The following is an 11326-nucleotide window of genomic DNA, read 5'->3' as shown; positions in this document are numbered from 1 at the left end:
TATGGGCTGATGGGACAAGTATCAGTTTTGGAAGAGTTGATCCTACACGTGGACGAAGGATAAGGAATACAGGCTAATATAAAAGGAGGAACAAGCAATCCGGGGAAAGAGGCTGGGAAAAATGGCCAAAAACCAGAGCCTCCCAGTCCGCCTCCAAGAGAAAGACTCCTAGAGCGAACACGATTTAATTATGTATGAACACCATGGAAAACCACTGTCTTGTGACCAAGGCCTAGCCTTTCAAACCCACGCTCTATAAATGATATTGTTTGGGTCTTTTTACGTACAAACCCAACATTACTATGGGTCGTTACAAATTGTGTCCTTATAGAAACATTTTATTTTTTTAACCAAACCGAAACACTATACGATATGGTTTTGATAACTTTGATCAATGGTTTTTGGATCACATTGTATAGGGTGGAAGGGCAAGCAAAGGGTGAAATATTTTCAAGAATCAAAGATAAATTACACCAATCTCCTCTGAGAATTATTGAAATGACCTCTCACTAAATATTTGTACAAGTGACCCTTCCCCTTAAGCACTTACTAGCCTCTAAGCACTCATGAGCGTGCTTCGAGGCTCTTTTTTTTTTTTTTTTTTTTAAAGGTTAATAATTTTCATTCGTCATAATTCACGATTGTTTCATTCTTCAATCACAAAAATACTTAAAGGTGTGATAAGATTTAAATAAAAAAATTATTTCACCCACAAATGCATAATTTCAACACACCTCTAGATGTTTTTGTGATTGAAGGATGGAACAATTGCGAATTATGATGAATGAAAATTATTAACGTTAAAAAATCAAATAGAAAAGCCTCTAAGCAAAACCCAAACCACTCTTCTTAATCTATCAAATCAACTTGCAAATAAGTTAAAAAGTGAGTTACTAATGGTAATATTTTGGTTGTTGGAAAAACAATTCTCAACAATTTGCTAATAATAAATATTTCAAATTTCCTTTAATTTTCTATGATTCCCATTCTACAAAAGAAATAAAGGAGTATTATAGTGCAATCAAAAAATAATAATAAAGAAGATATAAAAATAAAAAAAATAGGAACAAATTTATTTTGTGAAGGTTTGAAAGAAAAAAAGGGGGGGGGGGGGGACACGAAAAACATGTGAAAGGGATTTTAGTCCTATAAACTATTAGTACATCTATAAATGTATTATTCTAACTCTTATTTTAGAAGAGCAAAAAAAATTTATTAAATTAAATCAATTGTTTATACTGGTCTAGAATTTTCACTTAAAAAAATCCATTCTCTTATCTATATTTAACAAAATACCAAAGCAGATTTTCAACTAGAATATTGCATAAGAATATTTGCACATTAGCAAATTACCAATCCATTAAGCTACAAACTTTGAAAACACAAATACACATAAATTTCAATTAACTGAAAACTTACCTCTTTTGCTCGTTGTACTGTTTATTATTAGATTTGGGTTGCTTCAAAGGTTTTGCCTTTCCACCTACAAAAGAAAATAAAAAGAAAAACCCTTTTATACACAGGCATGAGATTCTTTAGGAAAAGTGAGGATTAAGAAGAGAGACAAATGTAATTGCTACATAAAATAAATGATCTCTAATTCTTTGAGAAAGTTTAATCTCATAATTTTTTTTTTTTTTATAAACATAATTATTTCTCTCACTAATTGATTGTTGTAAAAGTAATTTAGAATTAAATATTATTTTATACTTGAAATAAATCAGGTGGAGAGCAAAGAAGAAACTTGGTCTCAGTTGCAAACAGATCTTCTACATTTCTATGGATGATTATGGATGGCCTGCAATGTGTTAATAACTTGACTTTGGCTATGGTTTGCAAGTACCGATAGTCTGCATATGAAAGTTATCCATATAAAAAGTGCCTGATTGGTAATAGATTTTCGTGGCTAATGGAGAAAAAGATAAAGAAAAAGAGATTAAAAAAACATGTGAGATTAGTAAAAAATTACGGAAACAAAATACACAAATTAATAAATTAATAGTTTCAATAATGTCTAAGAAAACAAACCTTTTTGAAATTGGAGATTGTGATGAAGTGAGCAAGAAATTGAGGCAATATAAAAGTCTGTGGATACTGCAAAGAAACTAAAAAAGAGACGTGTGAGATATTTTTAAATAGAAATAGTGTGTGCTAATTTTTAGGAAAAAGATGCATCAAAAGTGTGTGAAATATGGAAAATTGTGTAGTGCTTCTCCTCACATGAATGATGGGTCTCACTATACATTTAATTAGCGAGGTCCACCATTTATGTGAGAGAATAGAGTATGCATTTATGGTACTTTAGGAGTACACAATAATTTTCTGTGAAGTATATCTTTTTCGTGTGAGATGAGATAATATGTGCTAATTTTTAGGGAAAAAATTATGTGTTGTTGAAAAAATATTTTTACAGTAGTCTACTAATGGTGCGTTTTTCAGCAGATAAAAAAGAAATAAAAAATAAGGTAGGTAGGAGGGGGGTTGCCGTCGAAGAAAGGACACTTTTAAAAGAAAAGAAATCCAAGTACAAGGTTCTTTTTCAAGGCACTCCAAGTGCGTAGGAGGTTGGTAGCTTTCAGCATCACAACACTCTATGCTTCAAAACTGCCTATTTTGAGGCCATTTCCATGCAGGAGGTTGGTAGCTTTCAGCATCACAACACTATGCTTCAAACTGCCTATTTTGACGCATTTCCATGTAAAAAAACCTAAGACTAAAAACTAAAAACGCAATGGCTCGCTCCTCCTTGCTGTTACACTACTTCTCAGGCTCAGGCTCAGGCTCATTCAGACGTATCTTCTTCTTCATCTTCACAACCTTAGCTCTCACAACCTCTCTCTTCATTCTCTTCTCCATATCCACCACCTCTAACCTCTTCACCCATTATCATCCACCTGACCCATCCTTTTTAGGCCTCAATTCTCCATTTGGGTCTTCAACTTTCTCTCCCCTTACTCGCCAAACCGTCTCTATTTCATTTCACAATCATTCCAAAACACCCTTTCAATTTCAAGTGCCCCAAATTGTTCATTTGGGAGAAGGAGGATTTGGAAGTCAACGCCCTCTAGAACCTCGATTCCCCCCAGACGGTCATGGTATGTCAATTCTGGTTTTTTCGATCTGCTTCTGGGTCTTACTTGCTTGTCTGAAAGTATTTCTATTGTGTGTGTTTTTTTTAATGGGTTTTGTGTGAATTTCACTCTTTGTGTGTACTATTTACTATTTTTGGAAAGTTGGAATCTTTGTTGTAAACCAAGGCAAAAAATAGAAAGCTTGTAGCTGGGTTCACTGGCATGTAAATTCTGATATTTGTTTTGAAGAGCTTGTTCTTCTAGTATTTATTTGGTATTTCCTATGGACTTTGGGGTGGGATTATTGTTTATAAACTTCTGCTAATATGTGATGGAAAAAAATTACTATTTGATTTTCTTGGCAAGGATTTTCATTGTCTTGAAATGGGAAATTAGAACCTAGGAAGAACGGATGCGTTTTCGGATTCGGGACTCGACAATTTTTGAAAAAGTAGGGTGCGGGTGCGGTGCGGTGATTAAAAAATTATTAAAAATATTTTCATTTATATTTTTTATATATTTTTATTATTAAAATATTCTTAAAAAACACACCAAATTCACAAAACAAAGAAAGAAGAAGGCAAGAAACACAAAACAAAAAAGAAATGGCTTACACTCTCACCTAATCATGCCACATATCAACAATATCAAATCATGCACTCTACCACATGTACCCATATCCACCCCAACGTGTCACATCAAGGTAAAATGACCAAAACAGCAACATGACTTTGGGTGCAACTAGTGGGTCCAATAGAACAAAAAGCAAAGTGCATTTTGGGGTAATCAAAGTCTTTTCATATTGCAACTCACTTGGTCACAGGCCAACAGAGTAGAGTAGCAGTTGTGTTGTTGTGGGTTCCTGTGGTGTTGATGAATATGGCTATATCTCTGAATTCAGTTGTGGGTTTCAACTCAAGTAAGGCTTAGGTTCGTGGGTTTCAACTCAACAGTAAGGCTTAGGTTTCAGTTTTTTGCTAGTGCAATGCATGATTCAAGGCCGATTTCGGCCATTTCGATCAATTTCAACCGCCGGCCAATATGCTCCGATACGACCCAATTCTGGCCGAATCGGCCCGGTTCGGTGCAAATCGAAGTCGAGTCGGCACGAATCAGAGCCAAGTCAACGGGAATTCGTAAAAAAATAAAAATAAAAATCAGACGTGGCACCGAAGCGCGGGCAGCGGCGTAGCTCGCGTGTCGCCGCGTCGGACACAAGTGCGGCGCCCATTTTGCCGCGTCTATGCATCATAGATTAGAACCTCCATCAACTTTGCCTAATACAACCTCTGGCATTGTTGAGGTTAGTTCTTCAATCTGTTTTTCAAACCAAAACAACATCAATAATAAAAGGTTTTTGTTGTCCTTTTTTCGGCCAAAATGGGAAATTAACCCTGTTTGCCAAACAATATAATTAGTAGGCACTATTTTCAAACTATATTTTTTACTACCATCTCGAGTCTAAGAGGCTCGATTTTTGGGCTATAAATCGAGTCTTTGAGGGTCGGTTTTCATGTTCTGATCAAGTCTGATGTAGCGTTTTTTCCACGTGGCGCCTACCTGGAAATCGAGTCTCTAAGACTCGATTTATAAGCCAACCATTTAAAAATCAAGTAAAATGTTTTACGAATCAGGTCTTCTCTCACTGCTCTCTCTTTTCTTTCTTCCTTTTCACCATTCTCCCCCTCTCCTCTCCCACCTGATCTACAATCCATTTTTTTTTTTTTTTAAATCTAGGTTTGCGGATTGCATGTAGGTGGTGGTGGTGATGGATCCAGGTGGTAGTGGTTGCTGATTGGTGGTTTTGATGGGTGGGTGGTTGGGTGGGTTTTGATGGTTGCTGATCGGTGGGGTTGCTAATTGGTGGTTTTGATGGGTGGGTGGGTGGATGGGTTTTGATGGTTGCTGATCGGTGGGGTGATGGGTGGGTTTTGATTGTCGTGGATCTGGGCTTGCTCGCCTTGGGGTTTTTTTTTTTTTTTGTGGTGGGTTTTGCTCAATCATGAATCTGTGCTTGTATTTGATGGTGGCGTCGCTGGTGGGTGGCGCCAGTAGGTTTTGGAGAATCTTGTAGTAATCAACGCCCATGCCTTTTTGGCTTTCTTTTCTTCTTCAGCTTCTTTTTTTTTTTTTTTTTGGCTCTGATTTCTTTGTTGTTGCTGTTGTTCTTTTTTATCTTTGATTCTTTTTTTGGGTTTCTAGAGAGATCGACGTTTCTTTGGCTGAAACCTACAGTTTTGGCTGGAGTTTCTTTGCGACTGGTATGAGTGGTGAGGATCTGTGTGTTATCCAACTAGATCTGGAATGGGCTTGGACTATTATTATAAAGTTGTGTTTTGTAAGTCAAAGTCCAACTGCAACTTCCATTTTAATAAAACTTAAAATTGTCTTTTGGTCACATTTAAGAAAAATTTGTATGACTACCCTTGAAATTTTCTTTTTTGCTTTATTTATTGCATTGATAGTTGAAGGTCAATTTGATCCATCTGCATGATGAGATCAGAGTTCGGTCTGATATAAAAAATATAAATATCTTGCAACTGAATGACCTTGTATCATGTATGCTTCGAAGGACCCTTATACATCCATCTTTGCTCTGAATAGATACCTTCTCTAAAATCTGCGAGTGCTTAATAGATAACTTGTCTATACTTAGAACAGATTTTTTTGGCTGCATCAGGTTCTAAAAATTTCAATTTGATTGTGGCTCTCTTAGCGTTTTTTTCCCCAACAAATACATTCTTTATAAGCAATAGCTTCACTAAGAACAAGATGATAGAGAAAAAAAAAAAAAAAAAAGTCCTATTTTTAAGATATGTTTATGATGCTATGGATCGTTTGCTACTTGCTTATGTTGTCTTATGGTGGATATTTTGTTTGAGTACTAGGACACTTTTATGAAAGCAAGGTTAGCTGATTTTGCACTCTCATCTTGTATTGGTTAGTGTTTTGTGTCATATGAACAAATTTTCGGAATATGTCCAGCTTCAATGGAGTCAGTCATGCAATACAGTGGGTAATATCCTCATAATACAAGGTTATTAAATATGCTGATTAAATCAGAGGTGTGAAATATTTTAGTGAGTCAAACTGGAAGAGTGTATAATAGTATCCAACTTGATGGATATTTGCCCTTGTTTTACAGTAGAGGGATCTGTCACATTCAGATGAGTTCACCTGACCATTTGCACTGTTTTTTATGGTTCAGGAAACTATGTGAATTACAACGAGGTGTACCATGATAGAGATATCTTTGTGGAAGACTATAAGGAAATGAAAAGGAGCTTTAAGATATATGTTTATCCTCACAAGCGAAATGATCGTTTTGCAAATGTGCTGTTGCCAGTGGGTTCCAAACCTGGGGGTAATTATGCTAGTGAAAGTTACTTTAAGAAGGTCCTTATGAGTAGCCATTTCATCACAAAAGATCCAACCAAGGCAGATCTTTTCTTTCTACCTTTCTCTATTGCAAGCTTGCGGCATGACCCTAGAATTGGTGTAGGAGGTATTAAAGATTTTATTAAAGATTACATCCTCAATATTAGTCAGAAGTACCCATATTGGAATCGGACAGGTGGGGCTGATCATTTCTATGTTGCCTGTCATTCCGTTGGACGGTCAGCAATGGATAAAGCAAATGAAGTGAAATTCAATGCAATCCAAGTTGTGTGTTCTTCTACCTATTTCCACCCTGGGTACATTGCTCATAAAGATGCATGTCTACCACAAATTTGGCCAAGACAAGGAGTCCTCCCTAATCTTTCTTCAACAAACAGGTGAGTTTGGTTTTTATTTTTATTTTCTAATTATCATTTATTTTATACTGGAAATTTTATGAAAATAGAAATTTATAAATCCTCTATGTCAAAGTTTAAAAAAGGCTGAGGATATTTTACAATCTCAGAAAGCCAGTATGAAAAGTCATCTTGGTTTTTAATTTATTGATTTATTTGTTTTTTAAGAAGGGCATTTGGGTAGATGACAGCTTTTATGGCATTATATGTTATTCAGCTTATAGTTATTTAACATTTTCCCTCCCCATCTCCCCTCAAAAAGTGGGGGAAAGAAAAAAGGAAAAAGAAAAATGAGTTATATCTTAACTGACTTCACATCTCTTAAACCCAAAAAACCAGATGCATTTTGTCATGTCTGTCATGTGTGGTTAGATTAATTATTATTTTTATTCTTGAGTGACATGCCCATGTAAACATGACCACTCTAATCAGTAGGAAAAGTCTGTCTCTACTTTTCCTTTTGGTCTATTCTTTATGCTTAGCTATAAGCAATCCTCTACTTAAGTATAGGATGTAGAACCACTTGAGAAATCTCCTAGGTTAGTAGGTTGAAAGTATCTACAGTAGTGTATCTTTAGAGTCATTTCCTTTTAAACAAATTATTTGAATCATATGTACTTCATTGAAGGTCTGATTGTGCAATTCAAGTTACTTTCCCCACCATCATCAAGTAAGCATCTTAAAGTTGGAATGACTTTCCCAGTTTCCCCCCCCCCCCCCCCCCCCCAAGAAAATAAAGCTATGGCCTTGAAAAATCACCAACAAAACACCACATTTAGAAGCCCACCTATTTGAAATTTAAACAATTAACCCCATGAGGTAGCAAATTTGACTAGATATTATGCCTCATTAAGCAAAGATCACTAGATCAAATCTCCTCTTCCCCCTCTTGGAGCCAAAACTTATTAAAAAGAAAGGTTTTTTCCCATGCAAATTGGTGTGCACTAATACAGTCTAGGATTTAGTCTCTTTCAATGAGGGGGAAGTAAGGCTACCTACAAACTAATTCTCCCAGACTATGCAAAAGCTAGAGCCTTGTGCATTGGGTACAACCTTTATCTCTAATCTCCCAATTGTTGATCTTATCTTTTTAATCCCTTGATGTCAATTGTCAAGATGGTCAGGTTGAGTAAGTATCAGATCATCGGGATCTCTTTCCATTCTCTTCTTTCTTTTTTCATTCACCATTGATAAGGATCAAATGACAATATTTGATGTAGTTTGTAGTGGATTTTAATTAAAGGAAATTATTATTAAAAAAATCCATTTGAGTTGGAGTAGATCTAAGAATCCAATTTTATGTTCTTTCTTTGTTCCAGGCAACTGAACACTGTGAACAGAGTGTTAATTCCTTTTCTAGGCAATTAAGCATAGCATTTGCACATGCTGCATAAGCTAGCATTCTTAGTATAAGACCTGTGAAATTGTTGATTGGGTCGATTGTCAACCATTTTTATTAATAATTCTGCACCTTTTAGGGAAAAAGTATTTTCCCCTTCTATGTTTGGGGTAGTTCACAAGTCCCTCCCTTATCTTTGAAACCAAATAATTTTGCCCTTTATGTTTGGAAAATGAGCTAATGCCCCCAATATGTTACTTTATCAGTTAAATCCAATGGAATCACAATGATTACAAATGCTATCCATAAAAAAACTATGCAATCCTCAACTTTTTCTTTTCCTTGTGGTATACGACTAAAAATTTCTTCAAAAAATTCCATTGGATTTAACTAAGAAAGTAACGGATTTGGGGTATTTGCTCATTTCCCCACATAGAAGGGGAAATTGGTTGGTTTCAAAGTTAAGGGGGAAATTGCACACTACCCTAAAGGGCCCAAACATAAAGGGGGGAAGTGCTTCTGATGTAGGACAACCTAGGCTTCCCACCTAAGGTGTTTGGAATCACCACCAAACAAATAATATGCAATCTCTGCAAATAGTCTCAATAATAATAATAATAGTCTGTAAACTACAAAAGAAATCATCTAGAGCTTTATATACAGCTTCCAGGAATCATAATGATAAAGACAAACTCTCCTAAACAAATGCTAATATGATAATCCTAATAATCTCAAATACTAAAGATCAACCCAAATAAAGATAACATAAATGATAAAGATAATCTCCACAGATGTGCCATCACATGGTGTCCGCACTAGCTTCACCCCCCCCCCCCCCCCTTTTGTTCCCTAAAAAGATGCAAAATAATAAAATAACAATATCATGGCTAACACTCAACAAATCTTCACTTCTAGCCCATGAAGAGTTGTTTTAAATAGCATTTTCTTTGTGAAACATCATTGTTTATAAAATAAAAAAATAAAAAAAATAAAAATGTCCTTTGTCCTTAACAAACGATGTGATTACTTGAGTTAAAATGATATTTGAAAATTTTAGTCAAAGTTTCCTTCGCAATCATCAATTAGATTCTTCGCAAATCTCACCATGCACCATCCATATCTATCTTCCCTTTGTGATGATTTAATCAAACGCTCTTCTCTACCTTTTGCTCCACCATGCAATTTACTTTTTAACCATATCAACTTGTATAAGTTCTTGAATGCTTTCTCTCTCTTTATTACCAGCAAAGAGTTATTTTTTACCCCTTCTATTTTAAGCATTTCCTTTCCAACCAATAGTACAGTCACCTAGGTGTCACATGAAGGTTGAAGTGAAGTTAAAAGCAGTACGACTTGATTCTCCTCCTCAATTTTACTATTCACATTTGATAATTAAGTAATCAACTCTATTAAAAGCATTTCAATGATCCTAATATCATCACCTTCCTTCAGATGTAGCTAATACAACACTTTAATCAAAGTTCAAATACAAATTTGTAAGTGATTTTCACACACACATTCATAATCAGACATAGTGAAAAGTCTATGAAGTGCCCTAATCAATCCTTGTTGCACCATCTTTGACAATGCTTATTCAAAGACATAATTTTCCCATCGAAGGATTTTACCTTGAACTCTGTGCTGGCCATCTATAAGATCCTTAACTAATAGGTTTAATATCAATTTGTGTAAAAAGTACACAAAATTATAAAATAGCAAGCTCTACAAGACACAAAGTATGACATGATTAATTATCTATGCCACAGGTAAATCAACTATCAACAATATAGATTACAAACTATTAACTCTAAAAGTCACATGCTTAACACTCTCAAATCTAGGACCCCAAGTTACACAACTAATGATGCTCCCACACTATCACACTAGAAAAATTGTCTTCCAATTCTCACACTATATAAAGTTATACGACCACTCATATCTATAGACCATTTTACGTTTTTTTTTTTTTTTTTTTACTGATATGGGATTACTACTCTTATAGAGGAGCTATTCCACCTCCTTACTTGTCAATGTGGGATTCCAAAGCTAATAAGGACACCTTGTCTACTAGCTCATAAGTGGGACCCAACACCACGAAATTACAGAACGGAAAGAATAGTCATCTATTTGTTCTCTGATTAACTTCTGAACCAGGTTTCAGTTGATAAACCTAACAGCCAAAGTGGGTTAATTATTATGCTATAAACTATTCTGGTTAGTTTCTGTCCACTCATTTTTGTTTTTCTAATTTCGCTATTGAGGGAGGGGGAGCTGTATCCATGATATACCAATTTAGCATGCATTGAGATATATTAATGTTAATAAAAATTATGTCGTCATGGTTTTATTGTTGCTGTGATGTCTGAATCAACTGGAACTCATCTTGCTTCCATTACAAATGAAATTACAGGAAGAAGCTCGCATTCTTTGCTGGAAAAATTAACTCCCCAGTTCGAGAAAAACTTCTTCAAGTATGGAGAAATGACAACGAGATCTTTGCCCACTTTGGCCGGCTCACGACTCCTTATGCTGATGAGCTGCTTGGGAGCAAATTCTGCCTCCATGTTAAAGGCTATGAAGTAAACACAGCTCGTATTGCAGATTCACTATATTATGGTTGTGTTCCTGTGATCATTGCCGACTACTATGATCTGCCATTTGCAGACATATTAAACTGGAAAAGTTTCTCAATTAATGTTGCCACTTTAGATATCCCATTGCTTAAAAAAATCCTTAAGAGGTTAAGCTTTGAAGAATATCTAATGTTACAAAGGAATGCATTGAAGGTGCGACAACATTTCCAGTGGCACCTTTCCCCGGTTGATTATGATGCATTTTACATGGCTATGTATGAGTTGTGGCTTCGTCGGAGTTCTGTAAGGCTGCCCTTGAATGCTTTTGTTCATCCCAATTGACCACCGTAAATTATTCTCAAGTGATTTTTTGTTTCACAATAGCATTGGCCTTTTGTATTACTTATTACTGATTAATTTTTTCTATAAAGCAGTTCAGCATGTCATATCAGTAACTCCGGAAAATGTATAAATTGTTAATTTGTTATATGAAGATTGTGAAAGGGAAATAAGGGGTGCCGTTGGCTACACGCCTGTCAAGATCTTCAA

At 35.4% G+C, this 11326-nt stretch overlaps 1 protein-coding gene across 2 annotated transcripts; it reads left to right on the top strand.

Moving 5' to 3' along the window:
- Positions 1 to 2641: 2641 nt before the first annotated feature.
- On the top strand, positions 2642 to 11326 carry LOC126692804 (probable glycosyltransferase At5g03795). 2 transcript variants are annotated; one of them, XM_050388572.1, is made up of 3 exons: positions 2642 to 3095; positions 6280 to 6847; positions 10615 to 11326. In XM_050388572.1, exons 1-3 carry the CDS (start codon positions 2732 to 2734, stop codon positions 11117 to 11119), a joined length of 1437 nt encoding a protein of 478 aa, XP_050244529.1. In that variant the 5' UTR covers positions 2642 to 2731; the 3' UTR covers positions 11120 to 11326. The 2 variants fall into 2 exon arrangements, with proteins under 2 accessions (XP_050244529.1, XP_050244530.1); XM_050388573.1 differs by lacking the exon at positions 2642 to 3095 and adding an exon at positions 5076 to 5341.

Source organism: Quercus robur, chromosome 7 (assembly GCF_932294415.1).
Source record: "Quercus robur chromosome 7, dhQueRobu3.1, whole genome shotgun sequence".
Classification (NCBI taxonomy): Eukaryota; Viridiplantae; Streptophyta; class Magnoliopsida; order Fagales; family Fagaceae; genus Quercus; species Quercus robur.
The sequence above is the reverse complement of the archived record's forward strand: the minus strand, read 5'-3'. Positions and strand labels throughout refer to the sequence as shown.

Bases quoted from the DNA above. Each gene is read 5' to 3' on its own strand.
- LOC126692804 (XM_050388572.1), top strand. From the start codon at position 2,732: ATGGCTCGCTCCTCCTTGCTGTTACACTACTTCTCAGGCTCAGGCTCA. The intron at 3,096-6,279 runs GTATGTCAATTC...TTTATGGTTCAG, and splicing joins ATTCCCCCCAGACGGTCATG to GAAACTATGTGAATTACAAC. The intron at 6,848-10,614 runs GTGAGTTTGGTT...ATGAAATTACAG, and splicing joins AATCTTTCTTCAACAAACAG to GAAGAAGCTCGCATTCTTTG.